General features: G+C 32.6%; 2 protein-coding genes across 2 annotated transcripts in view; one reads left to right on the top strand and one right to left on the bottom strand.

Annotated features, from left to right (window-relative positions):
- LOC127715181 (fibrinogen-like protein A) overlaps positions 1-23,596 on the bottom strand; it is a 108,728-nt gene extending 85,132 nt beyond the window's left edge. Inside the window, exon 1 of the mRNA XM_052221221.1 lies at positions 23,533-23,596. The gene's annotated coding sequence lies outside the window, so the exon portion shown is untranslated. The remainder of the gene's footprint in view (positions 1-23,532) is intronic.
- On the top strand, positions 6,119-9,816 carry LOC127713964 (97 kDa heat shock protein-like). Its single transcript, XM_052219913.1, has 5 exons — positions 6,119-6,232; positions 6,829-6,954; positions 7,676-7,783; positions 9,072-9,191; positions 9,646-9,816. The coding sequence occupies exons 1-5, from the start codon at positions 6,119-6,121 to the stop codon at positions 9,814-9,816; spliced, it is 639 nt and encodes a 212-aa protein (XP_052075873.1).
- Positions 23,597-26,720: the final 3,124 nt, after the last annotated feature.

Here is a 26,720-nt window from a genome sequence, read left to right as displayed (position 1 = left end):
TAAATTTTAGATTTTACGTTTCCGAGTTACAGGGTTTTATTCATAAAAAAGGGTGATTTTCCAGTTTTCAGACAATAACTAAAAAATGCTTTCAGCAGTTCTCATGAAACTTTGGTGAATTGTTTATATCTGTTGATGTAAGCTCCCTTTAGAATTTTATAAATTTCAAATATGACATTGAGAAGAAATTGACCTTTATTTGTTTATAGTCTGACAACAGATTTACTAAGTATTGCACAACAGCACAGTGTATTGCACAACAGCAAGAAATCTTTAATTGAACATAAATTCAATTCATATAACCAATTTCAAGTTCTTTGACTACATTTATTCAGACACCTATAATATGTCAAATATTTAATTACAATCTAAATTCAGACCTGTATCAAGCTTGAATATTGTGTCCATTTTTGCCCCAACTGTTCTGGGTTGGACCTCTGCGGGGGTATCCAGAAGCGCTCAGCGAAGCAGTTTATTTAAATTGGAGTTGTCTTCCTTTGTCCATCATTATAGTTGAATGAACTACAATCAATGCTTTATACAATGCATTGTTTAATTTTGACTTCCACTGATAAAACACAGATCAAGTTGAATTTGGGTAGTGTCACTTTAACCATTATTGAGGTATGCCCCTTTATAAATAGAAAGATTGCAAAATTTTAAGTTTCCATTCTGTAACTAAAGTTTGCCTCAACCAAACATTATGAAACGTATACACAATATTCATTACCAAAAAAATAAGATCAAGTACAAATGTTTTGTTTCCGTTTTCTAACTTTAGTTTGCCTCAACCAAATGTTATGAAACTTATACACAATGCTTATTACTACATAATACAGATTAAGTACGAAATTTGGTGAGAACACTTTTACCATTCTTGAGTTATGTACCTTTATAAACATAAAAATTGTTGAATTTTCGTTTCCATTCTCTAACTTAAGTTTGTCTCATCCTAATGATATAAAACTTATAGACAACCTTTCTAGAGTTATGCGTGTTTACAAATAGAAAAATTTATTAGTTTAAGTAAATGAATCTCTATGAAATTTTACCATAAGGTTCAATACCACAAAAGGAAGGTTGGGATTGATTTTGGGGGTTATGGTACCAACAGTTAAGGAATTAGGGGCCAAAAAGGGGCCAAAAATAAGCATTTTTGTAACTTCCAGACATAACTTGTGTGTTAGTGTATGGATCTCTCTGACAATGTACCACAAGGTTCCATAAGGATTTCTGGAAATGATTTTGGGGGTAATTGCCTCAAAATTTTAGGAATTAGGGGCCAAAAAGGGGCATAAAACAACCATTTTTCTAGTTTCATGACAATAACTTGTGTCACGTTGTGTGTTAGTGTATGGATCTTTCTGAAATTGTACTACAAGGTTCAATATCACAAAGGAAAAGCTGGAATTGAGTTTGGGGGTAATTGCCCAAAACGTTAAGGAATAAGGGACCAAAAAGGGGCCAAAAATAAGCATTTTTCTAGTTTCCAGACAATAAGTTGTGTTCAAGTGTATGGATCTCTCTGAAATTGTACTGCAAGGTACCATACCACAAAAGGAAGACTAGGATTGATTTTGGGGCTAAATGCCTCAAAATTTAAGGAATTAGGGGCAAAAAAGGGGAAAAAACAAGCATTTTTCTAGTTTCAGGACAATAACTTGTGTTTAAGTGTATGGATCTTTATGAAATTGTATTTCAAGGTTCCATATCACAAAGGGAAAGCTGGTTTTGAGTTTGGGGGTAATTGCCTTAAACATTTAAGAATTTGGGGCCAAAAAGGGGCCTAAAAACAAGCATTTTTTTAGTGTCCAGACAATAACTTGTGTTCAAGTGTATGGATCTCTCTGAAATGGTACTGCAAGGTACCATACCACAAAGGGAAGGCCGGGATTGAGTTTGGGGATGATGAATCATAAAAGGGTTCAAAAAATTTGGGGGAGGGATTTTATTTTTCCTTTCTTTCCTTTTTTTTTTCTTTTAAATTTTCCATTTTAAATTGGTTATTCCTGGTTTATATATAAAAGCAAATAATAAAGATATGGTTTGAATAGGTAAATTAAAAAATTTTAAGTTCTTAGAACACATTCATTCTGTGTCAGAAACCTATGCTGTGTCAAATATTTAATCACAATCCAAATTCAGTGCTGTATCAAGCTTGAATGTTGTGTCCATACTTTCCCCAACTGTTCAGGGTTTGACCTCTGCGGTCGTATCAAGCTGCGCCCAGCGGAGCATCTTATTAGTTTCTGTTCTCTACTTAAGTTAGCCTAACCAAATGTTATGAGACTTACACACAATGCTTATTATCACAAAACCTAGATCAAGTTCAAATTTGGGTAGCGTCACTTTTATCGTTCTTCAGTTATGTCCCTTTATAACTATATGCTATGCAAGCAGGGGCATCATCTGTGTCCACATGTGGACACTATCCACATTTATTTTGTGAGATCTTAGTTTATGCAGGGCACAAAATCCTTATACACGCTTCAATAATAAAGGAACAGCACTTTTATTGCTATATTTCATAACCCTAAGATTGTTAGTGGTTTTTAGTTTATAGCCTTCATCGAACAAGTGTGTAGGAAAACTGGCTCAAATCTGTAATAAATAGCTTTCCATGCTTATAAAATTTAGCTTCTCAGAATTTTTATAGTTGACTTAATATAAATATAGCATTAGAAAATATAGCATTACTGAAAGCTGGAGATGTGAAAATTCTTCTGAAACTTAATTTTTAACAGATTAAGAGCCAATTACCAAGAATTTACGTCCAAATGCATTTAAAAAAACAAAGGAATTTTTCTGTAAGGGCTGTTCCATTAAAATGTATGTGGGAGGGTAGGAAGGGACTTTCGAAATATCCCTACAACCAAGAACCATTTTTTAGCTAATTTTGCATAATGGTAATAGACGCATACTAAGAAAAGACCCATGACCCACATTCAATAAATATTTTTTTCAATGGCAGATGCAAACAGACCAACCAGAAACACCGGATAAAACTGATAATGATGAAAAGAAGGAAGAAAATTCTGCCGGTGATAAAAAGTGAGAGAAAAAGGTATTCTGTATAAAAGTAATTCCGGAGCTTACTTCAATCCTAATATTTTGTTATATATGACGATAAAATCTTTCACTTATTGGCTGTTCTGGGCATGTGCCATACCTAAAAATAACAAGGACACAGACCCTTAACTTTTTCTGCTTTTTTAGCTCCATTATTTATATACTATCAAATTATAACAATCTTTTAAAAATCTTTGTTATTTTGAATAAGACAAGCGAACATCCTAAAGGGGCATTAGCTATGGATAAGACAAAAAAATCAACGTATGATTTTTTTTGTTTCAAACATTTATGAAAGTGGAATATATATGTAGGACTCAAATCTATGGCGGGTTCCAAATCTATGGCAGATACCTAATCTATGGCAAATTTGACGTTTCAAACGCCAAACAAATCAAACTCAATGGCAGATTTTTGTTTTTCTCCAAATCTATGGCAGATTTAGGAATTACGTAATTTTCCGGGGAAAAGAGTAACATATAACGCCACAATGAAATAACGCCATATAAGTCGTCGCCGACAGTAAAGTTGTAGGCTCTCCAAACTTTCCTGAAGTCCTGTGTTTAAGATACGCAGGAAAACACTTTCTGCTTTCCCTGTAGAACAATTTGCCGATGGTTTAAATGAAGATGTGATCTTTTATCCATAGGAGGGACACTAATTATTGTACCGTCCGAATCCCGCGATCAAGAAAGGCACAGCTGTTTTAGTAGTGGATATTTTGGGAATGGAGTTATAGTAAATATTTTAGCATCTACGGCTGGCAAAGTATTTAAAGTGAGAAAATGAAATTACAGGATACCACCTTGACTTAAATCGTCACCAGTTAAAAAAGATTGATTAACGCTGAAATAAATATTATGTGAAAGTCAAACTGTTTAAATTGTTTTTTTTATAAAAAACTGCTTTCTTGTTTGTTAAGAGACTTCCATTTTTCTAGTTGTTTTAACAAATGGATTAAACAGGTACCATGCACAGATTAGGAAATGCTTATTTTTCCGGGGAAGATAATTTTAATCCCGATTTCTGTATTATGGTATATCACTTCTACACTTTTTTATGGTTGACATCACGATTTGGTTGACCATTATGGAATTTTTATTTCACAAATGTTTATAGACATGCTCCCGTTGTTGTACATTCATGACATTTCAACTTATTCAAGACAAGTCAGTGATTGTATATGTACCGCCTTGCTCTACATTTGCACAAAATCTGCCATAGATTTGGAAACAACAAAAATCCGCCATAGATTAGGAAATAACAAAACTTGCCATAGATTAGGATTTTAAAAAATCTGCCATAGATTGGGGATGGCATGACATCATATTTACCATAGATTAGGAATCTGCCATAGATCTGGAACCCACCATAGATTTGAGTCCTACATATATAAATAATGTTTCGCTATTGGCAGTCACTATGGTTAATTGTTCAAAATAAGCTAAAAAAAAACACATCGCCTTTGTACTATTGGTTTGCTGGTCAATAATTCAACCTCATTTTAATCTGTATTCATGCAAACCTTAATTTGACCTTTAGTGAAGATGGGTTGTGCATTGGTTCAGTATGTGGTTCATTCATTTAAAAGAAAACAATGTCAATATTGAAAAGTGAAACTAGGGGACACAAGGAATAACCAGTTTATTGACTGATCTTGCCCATAAAAAATCATTTTTATACAGGGTCCCTTGTAGAGAGATGTCTCATTGGCAATCATACCACATAATCTTATTTTTATATATTGATGATTTACATATATTTTTATTTTAATCTATAATATGAAATCAAACAGACCTAGGAAAATCATCATTATTTGATTGCACAACTGTCTGTTTATATTTATATCAGGTTATATGACTGTCAGCGGTCTTCGGAAGTTATCTCAATGAATAATTAGATGGCATCGTCTAAAATATGCAAAAAATGCTGATTCATTGTTATCGTAGAGTGGTTATATGGAGTCCATGCATCATTAATTGTTTATTTTGGACTCATTGTTATTTGAATATACGCTTTAGTATGTTATAAATCAAATTTAAGAATTTGGGTCAAATTAGTGAACACGAATTTGACAGCTTATGCCCCTTTTAAGACTAGTTAGCAAGCTATAGTGATCCGACATATATACACTGTACCAGATATACGATCAAATCCATTATTGAATTTTTGTTCCAGTAGACTAGACATATCTCAGTGATTTTATAAATAAAAACTACAAGGTACTATCTGTATTTCATTATATTGTGTGAAAGTTATCTATTTCTCTGATAAACACTAAAAACATACTTTTCTTACAGTCTGAAGAGAAGAAGAAAAAGAAAGTCAAGAACATAGATCTACCAATTGAAGCCTGTGTTCCTGAAATGTCCAAAAAGGAGATCAATGAACTAGTCGAAAAAGAGGCAAAACTAGACAGTTTATACATGACCACTAACAGAAAAAGAGATTAAAAAACTAAATTGAACAAAAAACACTTCTTCCAAGTCTGCTTAAAATTTAAAATTTTTCAAAGTTTAAAATTTGTAATTTTTCATTGCAGTTGGAAGCATACAAAAATCCCCTCTAAAATTACACATTTACAAACAAAATTAGCTGCGTCAGATAGAAATGACCATATGCAAAACATCCGTTAACCTATTTCTGGTTAAAAAGTCTCAATGGAAAGTCTGTAATTGTTTTAAAATTGAGTTGTTTTAAAAACCCTACAAAACAGACCAAAATTTGAATAAAATTTCTGTGATAAGTTTCAATTTCCAGAAAATGAAAATTTGGAAGGGGACTGGAAAAAATTATATTCTATAATTATCCTATAGTTTAGTCGACTGGATAGTGTTTGCATTTCCTGCCTGTTCCCGTTCGATTGTAAACGAGAAGATTTATTTTTTTGGAAATGTGCTCTTTTAATCAGACACATTTATATGATAGGTAAAAATTATTTTTTTAAAACAGGCGGTTCTTTATTCTCATTTATGTGGGGGGCATGAATTAGTTGAACCTTTTCACTAAGCCTCAATTTCATTTTCTCTGTTGACAGAATCAGATGATTATGGAAGACAAGTTAGAGAAAGAAAGAGCTGATGCTAAGAATGCTGTAGAGGAATACGTATATGACATGAGAGATAAGCTGTCTGAAGCCTATGAACCTTTTGTTAGGGAAGCAGTAAGTATAGAGTATTTACTTAAAAACTAAAGTCAAATAAAATTAACACATTCAAAATTTTGGTAACTTATGATATAGTGAACAAAATCATTTTCGTGTGATTATTTTACGTGACTTTTGCTAGTAGAAAATCACACATTTACAAACAAAATTAGCTGCGTCAGATAGAAATGACCATATGCAAAACATCCGTTAACCTATTTCAGGTTAAAAAGTCTCAATGGAAAGTCTGTAATTGTTTTAAAATTGAGTTGTTTTAAAAACCCTACAAAACAGACCAAAATTTGAATAAAATTTCTGTGATAAGTTTCAATTTCCAGAAAATGAAAATTTGGAAGGGGACTGGAAAAAATTATATTCTATAATTATCCTATAGTTTAGTCGACTGGATAGTGTTTGCATTTCCTGCCTGTTCCCGTTCGATTGTAAATGAGAAGATTTATATTTTTGGAAATGTGCTCTTTTAATCAGACACATTTATATGATAGGTAAAAATTATTTTTTTAAAAAAGGCGGTTCTTTATTCTCATGTATGTGGGGGCATGAATTAGTTGAACCTTTTCACTAAGCCTCAATTTCATTTTCTCTGTTGACAGAATCAGATGATTATGGAAGACAAGTTAGAGAAAGAAAGAGCTGATGCTAAGAATGCTGTAGAGGAATACGTATATGACATGAGAGATAAGCTGTCTGAAGCCTATGAACCTTTTGTTAGGGAAGCAGTAAGTATAGAGTATTTACTTAAAAACTAAGGTCAAATAAAATTAACACATTCAAAATTTTGGTAACATATGATATAGTGAACAAAATCATTTTCGTGTGATTATTTTACGTGACTTTTGCTAGTAGAAAATCAATAAATGATTAATTGAAGCTAATTTGTCTTTGACCTTTCTTATATTCATACTCCAAGTTAATAAGAACAGGTAAGATATGAAAAAAAAAGTATCAGCAAAAATTAGGAAATTGGTGTACAGTATGTATAATTATAGATCATCTATGGTTCTGAAAATATCATACACAATGGGAAAGCTTGTATGCAGGGGTAACACATTGTTGTCTTGATATAACACCTACAATATCCCCCCTCCCCCTTTTTTTTATAATAGAGAATATCCACTTCCAAATATCCCTTGCTTTGTCACAGATAAAAATGCATTGATAAAACACTTTATTTACCATGACTATTTGCAACATACGAATATGTTTCAGCCACATGAAAGCCATTTTTAAAATGACACCAGTAGTTACTGGGCTAAAATAATAATGGAGAAATTTAACAATTCACCATGCTCCAATTGGAGGAAAAGGTGCTGGTTTATTAGAACCATACATTTTAAAAAATTCAACCGATCAGACTCTCTCGAATTAATTCTTAAATTTATGACAAAAGTGTATAGTTGTCAAAGAAGATATTGATTTTTATTTTGCCTTTCATTTTAGGACAGAGAAAAGTTTAGTAAATTATTATCAGAAACTGAAGACTGGCTGTATGAAGAAGGAGACGACCAGAAAAAACAAGTTTACCTTGACAAACTTACACAGTTAAAGGTATTTAAATTTTTTTATTTTTCATATTTTATTGAAATCTGTACGTTTGTGAGTTAGAAAACTTCAAGTACGGGTATCTTATCCAGGCCTCGTTTACACTAGTAAATGGTTGATTGATGGATTGACTTTTAACGCCACTTTCACTACTGTGCTCTTTCGTGGCAGTTAGTTTTTATTGGTGGAGGAAGCTGGAGAGAACCACCGACCTTTGGTAGGAAAACTGACAATCCTCGTCAATTAAAATTGGGGTCTAGTGCACCTACTCTGTGTGGGATTTCAACTCACAACCTCAGTGTTGACTCGCTAGTGATACAGTAGTTTGACTACTTAGACCACTCGGCCAGCGAGGCCCCTCATTAGTAAATAACATATACATATATAAACTGTTAGTATGTGTTGGTAATGTACACACAATATTACATACTTAATTTTTTTTTAGATAACTCATCAGAAATATAAATTTACAAGCTTACCATTAAGATTATCAAACATCAATATCTAATAAAACAAATGCACAGGTTATCAAAATATAGTGTTTGTGTAGTTTTAGTTGTAAAATATATAGATCATTATTCTCTATTGGTATTATTAAGGTAGGTTTTTGTATATGATTTGGATTTTGAATAAAGCGGCATATTCATCTGAGGAAAAAGGATATTCACTGCGCTAAATATGTAACGTTATGGTAAAATTTTTGATGTACCTGATGAAAAAGGACATTCACCACGCTAAACGTCACTTGTTTTCACATGTAATGTTAAGGAAAAATGTTTGATGTACAATTTGTTTAGATAAATAATTGTCATTAAATATTTTTTCTCTAGGAATATGGAATAAATCAAGTACTGTCTTTTGTTTTGGTAAATGTGAGGTTTAATTGACTTTTGAAAAACTGATATTCACTTCAACCTTTGGCCTCAGTGAATATCAGTTTTTCAAAAGTCTATAAAACCACATATTTACCTCATCAAAAACAGTACTTGTATGATATTGCCTGGTGTTAAATACATAATAGGAAACATCAAAACAATAATGAGCTGAATAGAACAGTGAAAACATTCTAAGGTCAGCTTTGTTCAAGGGAGTTGCAAGCCTTCAATACTTGCATAATTTATTAATTGAAAATATAGTCAAGGTATCCTGAGGGTCTTAGATGTTAGGAAAAAACATTTTAAACTGTTATATCAATTAATAACTGTAGATATATAAAGAATAACAGTTGAATTTGCAACAGATAACTAATTCAGACATGTATTTAAAAAGCGTATGTCTGCTTGATTTTTTTCAGAATATTGGTATCCCAATAAAAGACAGATATGATGAATTCCAGTACAGACCTGCAGCATTCGATGAATTAGGCCATGGTATTCAACATGTCAGGAAGTTTTTAGATCTCTGTGCTCAGAAGGTAATAAAGCATCCTAAAAAAGATCTAAAATTACATACAGGCGAGACATATCTCTCTGTAAACAGTTTATTTGTCTGAAGATGCCATATCTGGAACCTGTGCATCCGTGAGATGTGTCTTTGTTACATAAGTCCTATTATTATTAAAAAATAGAAGAAGAAGCACTTCTTGTCAATTTTTTACTTGGTTTTATACTCTTAAAAAAATTGTATTGTCTCGACAGGTTTTTTTTTATCGTATTTTATCAGGATAACTAAATTCATATTGTCTTATAGTATTTTCTATCAGATAGATTATTTATTTACGACACTGTCAAAAACAAATACCTTGTTAATCCAATTGATTGGACATGCTGTTTATTGTCCCACATGTTTAGGGGTACATAGGAATACTGGTCACCCGTCTGTTAGCTTAGGTTATCTTGAAATTATCATGCTCTATTTTGTATTTTCAGGATGAGAAATATGCCCACTTATCAGCAGAAGATGTAGAAAAAGTCTCCAAATGTCTGGCAGAAAAAGAACAATGGCACAATAAAGCACTGATGGACACACAAAAACAAAGTTGTTATGATCCTCCAAGTGTTTTAGCACAACAAATTCGATCAACAAAACAGGTATGTTAGAAAATCAAGAACTTTTTTAAGTTATTGAGATTTTCTATGTTCAAAATATTGTTAATTGGGAGGAAGTGAGGGATGTGTTGCATGCAAGGGTCAAGTCTTCAGCCAGTTAGGATGAACACATAGAGAGATATTAAGTATTTTCCCATTACTGGCATTTTGTCAGAGATGCAACAGTTTTTTTTTCTGTCAGACATTGGGGCCTACAGGGTAGCAAGTTTTGTCAGACCCATCAAATTTTTGCCAGACCTACATTTTTTTTACATCAGCTTTTTATACAGTAAGAGAACGAAGATAGGATGTCTTTACAGTGACAGCTGCTTTAGTGGATTGGATTTTGTGGTCGTATATTGGAATGACGTTGGCGTCGTCGTCGTCGTCGTCGTCCGGCGTCGTCGTCGTCGTCCAGCGTCGTCGTCCGAAGACACATTGGTTTTCGCACTCTAACTTTAGTTTAAGTGAATGGATCTTTTTGAAATTTTACCATAAGGTTAAATACCACTAAAGGTAGGTTGGGATTGATTTTGGGGGTTATGGTACCAACAGTTAAGGAATTAGACAATAACTTGTGTGTAAGTGTATGGATCTCTCTGACATTGTACCACAAGGTTCCATATCACAACGGGAAGGCTGTAATTGATTTTGGGGGGTAATTGCCTCAAAATTTTAGGAATTAGGGGCCAAAAAAGGGGCAAAAAACAAGCATTTTTCTAGTTTCATGACAATAACTTGTGTGTAAGTGTTTGGATATTTCTGAAATTGTACTACAAGGTTCCATATCACAAAGAGAAAGCTGGAATTGAGTTTGGGGGTAATTGGCCGAAACGTTTAGGAATTGGGGCCAAAAAGGGGCCAAAAATAAGCATTTTTCTAGTTTCATGACAATAACTTGTGTGTAAGTGTTTGGATATTTCTGAAATTGTACTACAAGGTTCCATATCACAAAAGGAAAGCTGGAATTGAGTTTGGGGGTAATTGCCCGAAAGATTTAGGAATTGGGGCCAAAAAGGGGCCAAAAATAAGCATTTTTCTAGTTTCCAGACAATAACTTGTGTTCAAGTGTATGGATCTCTCTGAAATTGTACTGCAAGGTACCATACCACAAAGGGAAGGCTGGGATTGAGTTTGGGGGTGATGAATCATAAGGGGGTTCAAAAAATTTGGGGGGGGGGGGATTTTTTTTTCTTCTTTTTTTTTCTTTTTTTCCTTTTTTTTTTCTTTTAAAATTTTCCATTTTAAGTTGGTTATTTCTGATTTATATTTAAAAGCAAATAATAATGATATGGTAGGAGATACACACCAAACAGGATGTGTAAATTATTATATAATAAGTATTGTGAAATAGCAAGAAATTTTTAATTGCACAGTATTGCACAATAGCAAGAAATCTTCAATTGCACAGTATTGCGCAATAGCAAGAAATCTTCAATTGCACAGTATTGCGCAATAGCAAGAATTATCCAAGAGCACAATATTGCGCAATAGCAAGAAATTGTCAATTGTACAGTATTGCGCAATAGCAAGAAATATTACATTGCACAGTATTGTGCAAAAGAAGATACTTCGTATAAATTGCTTATTTCTTGATCAATTTTAATGGGGTTTTATTCTTGAATTCTTGGGGTTCTTTAATATGCTGAATCTAACCGTGTATTAAGTTTTTGGATTTTGGGCCCTGTTTTTAAATTGGTCCACATTGAGGTCCACATTGAGGTCCAAAGGGTCCAAAATGTCCAAAATTTAACTTTGTTTGATTTCATCAAAAATTGAATTATTGGGGTTCTTTGATATGCCGAATCTAACCGTGTATTTAGATTCTTAATTTTTGGTTCCGGTTTCAAATTGGTCTTCATTAAGGTCCAAAGGGTCCAAAATTAAACTTAGTTTGATTTTAACAAAAATTGAATTTTTAGGGTTCTTTGATATGCTGATTCTAAACATGTATTAAGATTTTTGATTATGGGCCCAGTTTTCAAATTGGTCCAAATCGGGGTCCAAATTAAACTTTGTTTGATTTCAACAAAAATTGAATATATTGGGTTCTTTGATATGCTGAATCTAACCATGTATTTAGATTTTTGATTTTTGGGCCCCGTTATCAACTTTGTCCACATTGAGGTCAAAAGGGTCCAAAATTAATCTTTGTTTGATTTCATCAAAAATTGAATTCCTGGGGTTCTTTGATATGCTGAATCTAACCATGTATTTAGATCTTGGATATTGGACCATAATAGGTGAATGTCCAATTTAAAATTTTTAAGTTCTTAGACCACATTCATTCTGTGTCAGAAACCTATGCTGTGTCAAATATTTAATCACAATACAAATTCAGAGCTGTATCAAGCTTGAATGTTGTGTCCATACTTGCCCCAACTGTTCAAGGTTCGACCTCTGCGTTCGTATCAAGCTGCGCCCTGCGGAGCATTTTATTGTCTATATTTTTTTTTATATTCAACAAATTCAATACATTTTCCTGCTAAGAAAATATAAAATATAAAATATTTTTGCACTTTTTCCATGATTTAATAGCAGAATTAAGTATCTTTTATAAAATTTTACAGGTAAAATAAAGGTAAAAAATATGAGTATAATTCAGAAATAAACTATAATTGTTAAAACAACAAAACACCCTATGTTTTTATAAACCTGCAATTAAAAGTGGGCAAACCAGGATGACACCATTTTGATATATTTGTAAATTGCATGAATAAATATGTTAAAACTACAAAAAGCAACATTTGAAAATTTTATAATTTTTTTACCATTATTTTGGTACACAAAATTTTGTTTTAATGGAAGACTATTTTTCATATAATAAATGTCACATTTTAAGTGTTCAGATACATTAACTTTTATTTTGGTGGATAATTACTCATCAATTGAGGTGCTCCTTTATTGGAAGAAGATTCGCATTTCATGGCTGATGAAAAGTATATTCACCACTAAATAGACTAAAATAATAGACTAAAACACAGTATTTTTATTGCTAAACATTTATTATTAAAAGACTTTCTATATTCTTCTTATCATCATAACAGATGTTTTGGCGGTATTGTTACGTAAACTGACCCAATAAAGGTTGGAGCTGATCTTTATGTTGAGTGCGCTCAAGCAGCAACTTCCATGCCACCAAGGCCCATAACTCTTGGTACATTCACCACTGTTTCGATCATTGTCTTAGTCAGTGGCGGAAAACAGCAGTCCATTAGAATACTTCATTGAATCACCTGGATGATATTTAATTTTTGATACATAAAATTATAAATATATGTGTCCTCTAGCTGTAGAGAAAGACTTATTATTTTATAAGTTACAATCAAAGAAGAGTGTCTGAGGGATGTCATCATTTCTGTTTCCTTTATTCTTAGACCATTTTCTCTATTGTTTTTTTCTTACTCGTTTTTCTCTATTCCTCATATTTTATCACCTTATTATTCTGTATTCTTTATTTTTCGCGTTCGTTTTTCTTTATTCCTTTTTTCCTTTAAACTCCATCAAGATCCCCTAGAACGATGGATCATCTTATCAATTGACCTGTAATCTGGAACCAACACAGCGATATTTTAATGCTCTGTTTTCAGAAATTCAGGATAAGATGGATGATATAACTGGTAAAGAAAAGGGTATGGTTTTTTTTCCGATTAATTCAATTTTGGGACGATCGTGCTGTAGCTAGTTTTACATAAATACTACCCGGTTGGCCGTTAGCATGCTAGTTAACAAAACCAAAAGGTAAAACTAGAAAGGAAAATTATCTATTCAGTTTTAGTAAAAAAAATATACAAATTCTCAAGGAAGCTATTAAAACAAGATTTCCAAGTGGTGAAGTTGAAATCATCTCTTCGTAAATTTTACGGACGTTTTCAAAATGTATCTACAATCCCGTCCCCTTTTCCTCGAATGTGACTTACCGAATTAGACTTATTACCGGGTTTGTACTAATATGAGCAACACGACGGGTGCCACATGTGGAACAGGATCTGCTTACCCTTCCGGTTCACCTAAGATCACCCCTTTCGCCTCTCTTGTATACAATGACGTTTAGAAACCATGATGTTTATTGTTTTTCTGCCGGTAATATTATAAGGATATAATACAAGAATGACCCGTAATGCATCATTTAAACTACATATCAAGATAAATTGTTTATTTTCTATTGTAATATTCATTCGACAAGAATCAAGATATCATAAACATATACCCCCTTAAAATATGTATTCTCTTTTATATGATGAATTGACCCAAATATTACGGTTTCCTGCAATTCCACCCTTACAAAAATGAATACCTGAAATGTGCAGAATATTAAAAATTTGAGAAAAAAAAATATAATTACCGGCGTCACCACTGTAACTCCCAACACTTAGTTTGTATTTAGATGCTGCATCTCCGATACTGAATTGTTTGTACGTAGCGTATTTCTTCTCATTTTTGTTGTCTGTCAAATCTATCCTAAGTTCATAATTGCCACTAGATATCATATGATGGATATGCTTGTTACCTTAAAAAATTCATAAACATAATTATGAAGTACTAGTATATTTCTATTTGCATGTGGATAAAGAGGAGTTCAGTTGCTGCAAAGGAGGCAAGCAAAAAGCACAAAAAAAAAACAAATACACATCTATAAGTGAACATGCGGTCTACTCGGGCTTCTTTTAAACTGAGTTTTACTGTGCGTATTGCTGTGTGTTTGACTATTCTACATTGGTTAGAGGTATAGGGGAGGGTTGCGATCTCACAAAACATGTTTAACCCAGCTGTATTTTTGCGCATGTCCGGAGCCTCTAGTCTTTGTTAGTCTTGTTTTTTTTTTTTTTTTTAATTTTAGTTCATTTATATGTTTCGGAGTTTAGTGTGACGTCCATTTTCACTGAACTAGTACACATTTTTGTTTAGGGGCCAGCTGAAGCCTGCCTCCGTGTGCGGGATTTTATCGCTGTGTTGAAGACCTATTGGTGGCCTTGGGCTGTTTTCTGCTCTTTGGTCAGTTTGTTGTCTCTTTGATACATTCCCCATTACCATTCTCAATTTTATTTCGTTTATTTTCATCTACGTTTATTTTCATCTTCTGGCCGTCTCGTAGTAGCGTGCTCGCCTCGGATGCCCGAGATCGTGGGTTGCAGCCCTTTCCGGGTAAACCAAAGATTTTTTTCTCTCGACTTTAGATTAAATGTAAAGAGATTTCATATCAATTCTAATATATAAAAAGCTTGCACCTTAACATCCGTCAATATATTCTCGCTATTTAAGCCATTAAGACCAGTACAATATATGATACATATAAACATCGTAATGTATAGAGTTTGCAATATTGTCATAATTATCAAAGTACAATGAATACATGAATGACAACATGAATGACAGTAAATGTTTGATTTCTTTGAAATGAAGAACAGCAATATAAGCGCTGTATATCTATTAAATCTCAATCAATCAAATTATCAATCAGCCAATTGGCAATTTTTAATAAATACATATAACTTTTTAAAAATAAATGTTCGACATATAATCAATGGATAGTTTTTATATTGGACCCTTAGTTTGTGTTTTAAAACTAATTGATTCTGAGTTATAGAACGGAAAGTTATCACAAAGAAAGTCGATGAAATGACCTACCTAACCAATAATCACTCCCAACATTCTCAAATCAATTTTCGTATTCTGTCCACGTTCGTTGGAAATCCACAGTTCCATCATAGTGTCTCTGGATTATCTAAAGAATTGGAAATCGTTACTTCATTACGATGTCTGAGGACACTTAACTTTTAACTACATTTTTTGGAAATATATTTTTATTAAATGTAGCGTATATCATGATATTTCGAAAATTTAAATCGAACCGATTAAAAATTGTGTATGTCACCGATCTTGTTTCCATGCAATATCTTTTTTTGTAAGGATTACATACATTTTATCCTATTTTTGAAAATACTTAATGAAGCATTTACAAAACTACATTTATGCAAGCAATGAAAAAATGTTTTGGTTATAACCTTATTCTATCTTATGGTTGAAAACGTATAAAACGTATTTAAGAACTAGGACATCAATTAGAGTTTAACTTTTCATAATAACTGCTTTCTACCATAAAAGGATTTTAAATGAATAATAACTCATTTCGTTTATATGTGAATCAAACCAATAATAAAAAGGAAGGAGAAGGTACAAATTAAAGGAACAATAAAAAACGACGAAATACGGACAACACCATGGCCACAAAAGACAGAGAAACCACAAAACACAACACGGATAATAAGAATTCAGTAATACGAACCCCAACAATCCCGAATGTGAATTTATTGGGAAACTATTTACTTAATTATAAAAGTGACCATGCACAAAATATTATACTAACCGACCAACCACCTCGGTCAGTTGTCATATCACAGTAAATCTTTAGGTCCTTTGAATTTCCTTAAGATACTTTGTATACGCCGGATTTTTTGTTGTACTTCTTAAGCTCAGTACAAGCTTTTGCAGGTTTTGCACATGTTCCTAATAATTGCGAAGACATACAAAACAAGTTAAATGAATGCTACTTTTTTGTCTATTTGATGTATTCAACTAAAAAAAAAAAAAAAGCAACACAAATTTGGTCTGTAGAGGACGAATAGAGTCTTAAAACATTGATAACTATATATGAACAAATCAATTTATATTTTCTGAAGATTTATTCACGTGGTAATTTGACGTGATATTTTATCTACAAACCAAAGGCAACATATATCGCGTGCTGTGACCATGATTGTTACAATAAGGTGCAGGAATATTAAAAATACGAAGGAATATTTTCAAATGCGTTGGAATATAAAAAAAAAAAAAAACAACAACGAAGGAATATATTAAATGCGTAGGTATATTTTTTAAATATGCATAGGAATATTTAAAGCAAACAATAGAAAAAAAAATAATAAACTCACATTTAAGGACAAATAAATATGAAAGACATGAACCAACGATGTATAAGTTCCTTACCAAGTCCGGTCTGTATTTTTGTTAGTTGTTTTTCTACCTTATATCGATCTGATGAGTTAAGTCCTTTTCAACTGAATTTTATAGTTCGTTCTTTTTTTTATATAAAAAATAAGATATGACAATTACGCTGATAGTCTTCACATTATGAGGTGAATATACAAAGCTTATTTAGAATTAAAATGGCAAAAATCGACGATTTGGCAAACGGCTGCTAGCAAGATGGCAAAATTATTGAAAGCTATCTAATATGCTATTACGAAAAAGTAATGAATCAAACAATTTATATGGCAACGAGGCGAGTGAAGAAAAAAGGCTTTGATAGAGGAAAATTAAAAGCTGACGATTTAAAAAGGTGGAGAGTAAGTTGATTTCAAACAGAAGAGAATTCTTCATTAGAAAATGTATCTGAATAGGTTATCAATGCAACAATGAATTACCACTTACGCATCAGTTATGAACGATTGGCTCATTAAACAGAGCCTATGGGATTGTTGTTTGTAAACAACAGATTTGAGTCTTTCCTTCATTGTTACCTAAATAAACTCATCATGCATACCAGGATTTAAATTTTGTACACCAGACGCGCGATTCGTCTACAAAAGACTCATCAGTGACGCTCGAATAAAAAAAGGCCAAATAAAGTACCTAGTTAAAGATCATTGAGGACCCGAAATTCCGAAAGGTTTTGTCAAATAAAGCTAATAGTGCAGCTGATTCGTGCACATTTTTAGAAGAATTGTGGGTTTGATGATAAAAGCATGAAAGTTTGCACAATAGTAGATATATATTTGATAGTCAATCTAAGCTATGGACCCACTCTGAAAAATCCGATATGGTGGCCACTTTCAAGATGTCTGCCAATCATTATAAATTTCACAACTATGTCTAATTAAAAGCAAATATTATTTAAAACCAAATCTTTTAAAAACATATAAAATGTAATCCAACGTTTCAAGTAAGTCATGACGTTATATTAGACTTTAAATTTTTTTTCAAAATGGCGGAAAATTTAAAAATGGCCGCCGAAAAGTGAAAATGAACAAAACTAAGACAAGGCTTTGCTTCAATTCTATCGAATTGCATTTTGCAGTTCATACAAAATGCTAGGGATTGTATTTCCATCATACATGGATGCTGCTTGCAAGATAATTTAATCAAAGATTCTATAAATGGAAACATTCGAACGTTTTCAGGACGCCATCAGGATTTGTTTGACCATTAGGTACCATCTGAGTCAAAAATTATAATTAATATGTTTTACTTCTCCTTGCCATAATCCTTTCTTTTTCCTCGATTGTGGTAACATCAAGATGATCAATAAAAACGACTTATGACCAAATTTCTACTTGCAAACGGTAATCATGGTAGCATCACGAGTGCTTTCAGTTGGCCAGAAACTACACACCCTTCTGGAACACCTACGAATACCCCTAGTTTTAATAAAAAGGGATTTGATTTGTATATGCTTTTAATGTTGTTTTATTTGCTCTTTAGTTTTCAATATCTTTGCTGTCAAACAGTGAAAATCTTGTCTATCCATCGTATCAACATGGGGAACTTTATTTCATTTCAAACGTTCACATTCGGTCAAGTTTTGTATAATTTACATGTACCAATGGTTTTTACATGTTTTAAACTTTGTGATTCTAAGGGTAAGAAAGGATACATTTATAAATCCACTATCATATGATATATGCATAATTACTGGATATGACTCATTAATCTATTTAAAAATTAGCACCTAGGCAAATTGAATAGGAACTGCTGACCCTATTGAGTACCTGAAATCATCCCCGGCTTTTAGTTGTGTTGGTGTTGCTCAAGTTTCAGATTTTTGTGTAGTGATTTCTCGACTGCTGTTAGTCCTTTTTGCGTTTTTTATCCATTTCTTATCTGGTTTTGTTTTACTAATGATTTCTGAGTGCCTCAGTATCTTCTCCATCTTTTTTATCATCTAAACAACAACATATTTTCATTGCAGTGTTCAAAATGTTTCTTAAGGACAGTCCATTTAGTCTTTACATAACACAATTGTCCTCGCGCAACTTCATCTACCGTGACATTCGTTTTATATCTGTCAACCACATTTTATTAGCTCATTACAATATGCTGATACCTTTGTGATAAATGGCCATATGGCATATGTCATCCACAGTCACTCGAAGTAGCACTCTGGGTAAAAGGACGAAACATCCCCCGCCGTAAGCTTTCACATGCTTTGTGAATGTTGTGTGTTTGCTTTTAAAACGTTCCGGATGTAGGTTTACCTGATCACGATACATTATTTTAAAAGGGGACTAAAACTTGTTAACTACTATGGCCATTTCTAGACAAAACACCATTAAATGCTGTAGATGTGCGATATTTATTGTCAATCTGAATGCTCCATCTTCTTCTTTTACAAATGTGAAATTCTACGAATGGACTTAATCTACATTTCCATTTTCAAATTACGTTTGCAACTCTTAAACTGTATAGTTAAATGACATAATATAGCGGACGGATACTGGAAGCCATTATTTGGAAGGAAAAATGCAACTAATCAATGAATAAGCAGCACAAGGAAATCTTTATGCACGCAGATTGAGCATTCTCTTAATGATCTCACATCAACATGTCCAGTTCAATCTTTAATGTTACAGACCAGTTGTTGTTAAGTGAACTCTCAATTTCCCTCTTGTTACTCCATTCTTTGAATGTTACACAGTTCTCATCAGGGCCTCGTTCATCAGTAAAAATTATGTCAGGATCTTTGCATAAGAATGAGAAGTACACCTACTGTAACCTCATGGAAATGTCTTGTTCATGATGCATAAAAGCCTCTAAAACAAGATCTGCTGTTCATGAAGTACTATAATTTCCTTGATGGAACACTTGTCCAACACTGTTTTCTAACCAATCAAATAAGATTCTCAACGACACAATTTCTTTTAAAGACCTAAAACAAAAACATTCTTTGTTCTGCTCAAAATACGTTTGCCGAATTCCACTGTTCCGCTTTTGCAAAATAAAAAACAAAGGATTGATAACAAGTGAAAATTGACACATGTCTTGGAAAAAAATAACACATTGTTGAATTGTATTCATGGAACGTCGAATCGTTGTGTTTTGAAAAAGCCGCCATATTGAAATTTCAATTTGGGTCTATAGCTTATATTGTTTGAAGCACCTAGCACTAATAAAATGACAAATTTGAACTAATATAAGGGATATTTGTTGATTTTGATATTTTGTTGCGGCCATTTTGGAAAAAGCCGCCATATCAAAGTTCAAAGTCAGTTCACAGCTAATATTTTTGAAACACCCAGCACTACTGCAATGCCAAATTTGACCTTAAATGTGACCTTATATATGTGATAATGTTGATTTTGATATTTTATGGCGGCCATCTTGGAAAAAAACCGCCATATTGAAATTTCAAGGGTCCATGGCTAATATTGCTTGAAACACTCAAAACTACTACCATGCCAAATTTGGTGCTTTTGTCATCAAACCCACAATTTTTTCACCAATATGCCTGACTATAAGGTGTTTAAAGCTATACACTATTTTAAATTTTAAATTAATTTCTTTTCTACCATAATAAGTATATTACAAACATGGCTAACAAATCTTAGTTGTCAAATAATCAATCAATGTTGTCATTTCTCTCTCCATTCTTTGAGACTTGAATGTATATGACCTAACTGAAGTTACACATTGAAACTACATAGTGACAAGAAATTTTAGTGATAATCAATAACACATGTTACTACATAAAAAAATCCAAAACACTCTAGTATGAAATGTTGCCAAAATTTTGTCAGTATTACTTTAATGGCTATTAAAGTAGTCGGTAATGGTAATTCGAAAGAAGCATTTATATACTGCATGGACACACTCCATGTTTAAAACAATAGCCTATTTCTCAGTAAAATGTTTGAATCATTTGTGTTTGTGAATTTAAAAACAATGTGGTATTATTGATTTCGAATATCATGTTAGAAGAGACCATTTCAGAATAGAATAGATAATATTTCAGATACCTTTCATGATTATGTCATTTTTATTTAAAAAAAAACAAACTTGATTCCATGTAAATATCTAGACCAGCGATCGGGAAATTTTTAAACGTCAATGAGATAGGTACTTATTTAAATTTTATAGTATCCCACTAAATATTAATCATATAACATACTTTTGAGCAAAACTTGTGTATCCTTTTTCAGCTCCTGTACAGTTCCGCGTCGTTTTGCATGCAGACATATTCATATGAAAAGAAAAGATATAAGGCCATCTCGAATATCCTTTGAAAAAACTCAAACTAAACTACTTATAAGTAAAAAAAACAACTTATGTCATGATATTTATCTTCATATAGATACTGACATTACAATGCATACCCCCTTGTCTTGTCTTCAACGAATTTATATACAGACACGAGGCATGCAACATTTGAAAGCTAAAACATATGAAAGTTTTTATGGACTACCTGTTTTGATTCAACACAAGGACTTACTTCCAAACAAATAGATGTCCAAATAACATATCTTGCTGTTCTTAAGTATATCAGGTCTGATACGCTTAATCCACTAAATACACACAATACGTCTACTGCATCTGCAAACTTATGCATTACAACATTATTGCGTATAGCCAATATAGCGCATACTACTGGTTCTTTGGTAAAGGACAAGATTTAAACAAAAAAAAACCCAAAAGAAACAACATAGTCAATCATGCATTTGTCAACAGACTGTCGCGTTTTCAAATTACAGACACATGCATGTCTTATACCGTTTGTTTTATTTGAAAGATTATTGAAAGGAAAAGTCAATGTGTGACATACATTTGGTATGGGGTTATGGAGGATATGGCTACCCTTAAGAATTTAATTAGCATATCAAGTTGTATTGCAGTTAATGCTGCGAATCATGTTTTCCATCTTACTTACCTTCTGTAACATCATATGGCGTCTTCACATTTCAATTGATACGTGCATACATGCCTTCATCTTATGGACTTCATGAACAGGGGCCGTGCTGCCCCAGTTGGGTAATGAGGAAAATTGACACATGACACATTGACACAAGTTTTACGCTCACCATAAACAATTGATTGACTGATTATTATAAGATGTGTTTTTGTCTCAACCCACACTATGCATGTTTTCGCGGTCTTAGATCTTTAGAGACTGGGAAAGTCGTTTGATCTGTATTTACCGACAGCATTGGGCGCAAATTCTTATCTATAATTACAAATACACAACATATAATAGGTGAAAAATAGGGAGACAAGCTGTACATAATCAGTATGGGACAGTTTTGGGGCTACAGAAGATCGAATTGGAAAAAAATGATACCATAACGATAAGAATTTTTAGAGTGCACCACTGATAAGTCTTTTGTATATAACCTGCGCGTCTGGCGTACCAAATTACGTGCCAGGTTTCTTTGAAAAGTTTAAACAAACACTGAATTGATACCGCCGTTTTTCGCCGAGAATATCACCAGCCAAGTAGCTGCATTTTTGTGTTGATATGAATTATCTTTGATACGTTCATTTTCTGTAAATTTTAAACTGTTTATAAAATGCTGAACTATTCGAAAATACTAAGAATTTTCTACTACAATGCAAAGATTGCCTTACACATATATGGCACATTTTTTCAGAAGTTTTTGGGTATGTAATACTTTTCAACTTTGTATTTGATTTTGCTTTCCAACTGCTTAAATTCGAGTGCAACTGAGTTATGTGCACGCGCGTCTTGCGCATGAAGTTATAAGCCTGATTGGTATCTTTGATTATTTTTTATACAAATGACTACTGAGGCCTCTTTAAAAAAATTACACAAATGATATTTATGATTATCAATTTCCACAATTGTATCTTCTCTCTTTTTCTATTGCATTTGAAATCTGAAAAATGGGCGACATTGTGTATGTTGTCAGTATTGGGCATTATGATTATTTTGTGCCCGGCTTTGGCTCTGCTTTTTGACCTTTTTTGTTTATAAGCTCTTAATTTTTTTAAATAAGTTTTTGGATTTTAAATTTGTTTTTTTGGCATGAAGCATCAACGAAGAGACATTTATTGTCGAAGTGCGCACCTGGTGCAGTCAACGTGGTGGTACCGTTAATATTATTGTATATTAAAAAAAGTTCTATATCAAGATAAAATAGGCGCTTGTGTATACCTTATATCCCTAAATTAAAAATTTGAGATCTGCATCATGAACTTACATTAAAGTTTAAGGTATAAAAGAAGCCTTGCATGGAAAACTGCGATTTGACCACTACTTTATTTTAAAGGTTCATAGAGTGCAACACATTTTCATGGTCCATATAGAGAAGATATGCATACAAAGAGCCATAAAACGAGAAACAATGTAACTGAGTGATTCGAATTGTTACCTGAAAAAAACCAGCCAAAAATGTTAATACACGTGTACAGCCTAACAGACTGCATTGAAGTGACTGTTGCGACTACAATTTCCCTGATTATATAATTCATATATATTATCTTATAAACCAAAACTATGGTCAGCATTGGTTGTACACATTTTTCCAATTCTTCTTACTTTCACTGACGCATACATAATATCTGCGTTTGAGCAATCCATTCAGGATTTTCATTCCGATCATACTAACCTTTTTGTACAAACTAATCTTTAGACCATACGTAGTTGCCCTTATCCTGATACAGTAACTTATGAACAGATCAAAGACTAAAAATTTAACATTAATCTAAAAAGAAACTCACCTTGCAACTCGTTCCAAATAGTGTCAACTCTGCCATCTTCCTCTGAAGATTTCCGATGCTGTCTTACCTCTGAAATGAATATTGAAAAGGTACACAACTGGAAAATACTGCAAAACGGTGTTCTGATCTTACGAACAGTGACATTTTATATTGTTGACACCGACATGTTCGTGTCACCGGTTTCGATAGTTATTAGTTATTAAAAAGTTTTTTTTCATCATTGAATGTATCAACTTTGCGATCATGAAGGGTTTTCTAATTTGTTTCATATACAAGCCTTATAATGAAGATAGAAAAACCAACAGTTTAAACTATTTGACTTGTAATAGCGTATACATGTCTTCTAACATTATTTCTTATTTTGTGATATTTTGTTACTGTTTTATACAAATTACAAAACTTACGACAGAAAATAAGACAAAAACATACTTTCGAAAGTCATCTTAATTGTCGCGAAATTAGTATACTGCAAAATTACGTAAAGTATTGTTTTCATTATTAAGTTACTTAAATCAAACAAAGTATTAACTACTATGTGTAAACATAGCTAAAAATTGAAAACTTCACGTTATAAATTTCATGCGTCCTAAGCAGTTTTCTGGATAATGAATCAGAGCCAAAATAGTTCTAAATAATTTAAAAAAAATGTTTTCACAGCTGAGGTAATATTAAGCATAACATTTCTAATATGGAAATCTGACAAAAATTGTTGATCTTGTCCTTACCACTAATATTTCTACTTCCCAATGTCAATTTGATGGTGGACAAGTACACAATCAGTATGATTTTGTACATGCTCTTTAGAGATGTTGTCGATTGAATAGTCTATAACACTGATTATGAAAAATTGTACAAGTAGTATTTTCAGTATATAAATATTCCCCGTTTCCATTCTTTTTTCTATCAAATTACTTCGTTGCGTGCAAACGTGGTAAATGAATATCGTATTAAAACACACGTTCCCTGAAAAATTGCACAACTCATTTATTTCGATCAACAACTTCATTTCTCCACTTTCAACAGTGGTGGAATCTATATTTCCAATTGTAACTAAATCCAAAATATTTTTTCCGTATTTGGAGAATTTGGGTTCAGATCTTTCATTTCTTATGTCAAATTTATTAACAAATTTTATAGACGAGGGACAATCCAAAGCTTGACAAGTTCTTCTGAAAGTTTATTTTAGGGGGGGCGAACACATAGTTTGCCCCCTTTATAACTCCTACGTCCTTGTTTTATCCTACGTTCTCATGTCAAAACATTTCCATTCCTTTCAAATACCTTCCCATGCCTTTTAGAAAGATTTTGAATGGACCCCGAATATGGAAGTGAGCCTTTATAAACAATTTTGACAAACCCCGAAAAATTTGATAAGGGTTAACTTTGCTCAACACAATATGCAGTCTTTTAAATTCGATATATAATTAAAACCGCTCTATACAACAATCTTAATTGATTTGAAATTGCTAAGCAAACTAAAAACGGGGATTGTATACACAGACTATCATTGAAATTTCAGGATAGCTTTGATTTCAATAAAAGAAACTTAATCTTTGTTTCTTAGTGTTGAATATTATATTTCTTAGGTTATCAAGACTAAAAAGCATTTGATTCATTGTAATTCTTCATAGATATTTCTATGGTTAGTATCGGGGAAGAACGAATGGAACCGACACTACAAACAATTATTGGTGACCATCACTGGATTTGCATGGCGTGTTGCATTTTATCGCTCGAGACGCTTACCCTGACACGTACCCGGTTTTGTTTGAGTTCATGCGATTCACTTGAAGGGCACATGTAACTTGACGTTTTGACTTTAGAGCACAGAATTTGAAGAATTAGGTCGGTTCTTAAAAGTTTATGTATTTGAAAGATGATTTCTGTTGTATCTTATCTTTATATATCTGTTTCCAGTATTTATTGATAGTTCAATCAATTTGGCTTTCCATTGAGTTGTGGTTGGTAGGTATTGCACAATTTTGAAGGCTGGTGATGTTATAATTTCGTAGGATTGTTCTCATTTAGGTACATCATCTGTTTCTTGTTTCGTCTTTACAGCCAAGTTTCGTCTTGCTATGTCACTTTCTATAAATTCAGGATGCATGCTAAATGTTTAAGGTCAACAATGCCTAGATAGGGTCAACCTACTGCAAGATTTACAAAAAAAAAAAAAAAAAGAAGCTAAGAACCTTTTTGAAATACAAGCATATTCAGTACATGGCGTTTGATACACATTGGGATTAAAAATAATAGATCGACGGTAATATATATTATATATATAGTAGTAAATCAAAATAAAATGCATAAGCTTTGCTGTGTTTGTCATTGATTTCTGAATTTACATTCATTATAAATATTTGGAGCCAAAAGTCGGGACTGTCAAAGATTCATGTAGGAATAATCTGACTTTCATTAGAGAGGAAGGAATTAAAAAAATAGAGCATGATAATTTAAGGAGGAAAATATCAATAAACAGATTAACAGATATAGAAAAATAAAAATGAATCTAGGACCGAGATAATTTTCTTATAAAATAAGCACACATAGATACAAATTCAGGCTGACCTATTCAGGAAAATGAATTGTGTGGCTTAAATACGTCATGTACGTCGTGCAAAAACATATCATTTTATACAGTCCCCCTTTTCCCCCCAATCAAACTGTTATGGATTGGTGGCTACCTTTTGCACACACACACACACACACACACACACACACACACACACACACACACACACACACACACACACATAAAGTAAAGAGAAGAGAAAAACATCAATTATTATTGCAGTGTCTTATATAATGTACTAATAAAAAATAGAAGATGTGGTTTGATTGCCAATGAGACAACCATCCAAAAGAGACCAAATGACACAAAAAATAAACAATTATAAACTTCGTACGGCCTTTAACAATGAGCAAAGCCCATACCGTATAGTCAGCTATAAAAGGACCCAAAATAACAATTGTAAAACAATTGAAACGAGAAAACTAACGGCCTAATTTATGTACAAAACAATGAATGAAAAACAAATATGTTACACAGCAACAAACGACAACCACTGAATTACAGGTTATATTAACAGTTAGAATAATTACTTATTAAAAACCATTCAAAGAAACTGTCCAAAAGCGAATGAATACAGGGACAGTGTCATCCGGGTCACTTTGCTACCAATGAAGCT

This window comes from Mytilus californianus, unplaced genomic scaffold (genome assembly GCF_021869535.1).
Source record: "Mytilus californianus isolate M0D057914Y unplaced genomic scaffold, xbMytCali1.0.p SCAF_9, whole genome shotgun sequence".
Classification (NCBI taxonomy): domain Eukaryota; kingdom Metazoa; phylum Mollusca; class Bivalvia; order Mytilida; family Mytilidae; genus Mytilus; species Mytilus californianus.
Note: the sequence above shows the minus strand (reverse complement) of the source record. Positions and strands in the feature narration are given on the sequence as shown.

What these genes read in the sequence shown, in the direction of transcription:
- LOC127713964 (XM_052219913.1), top strand. Translation starts at nt 6,119, where the DNA reads ATGGAAGACAAGTTAGAGAAAGAAAGAGCTGATGCTAAGAATGCTGTA. An exon ending in AACCTTTTGTTAGGGAAGCA is followed by an intron (nt 6,233 to 6,828) that starts GTAAGTATAGAG and finishes CTCTGTTGACAG; the next exon opens with AATCAGATGATTATGGAAGA. An exon ending in AACCTTTTGTTAGGGAAGCA is followed by an intron (nt 6,955 to 7,675) that starts GTAAGTATAGAG and finishes CTTTCATTTTAG; the next exon opens with GACAGAGAAAAGTTTAGTAA.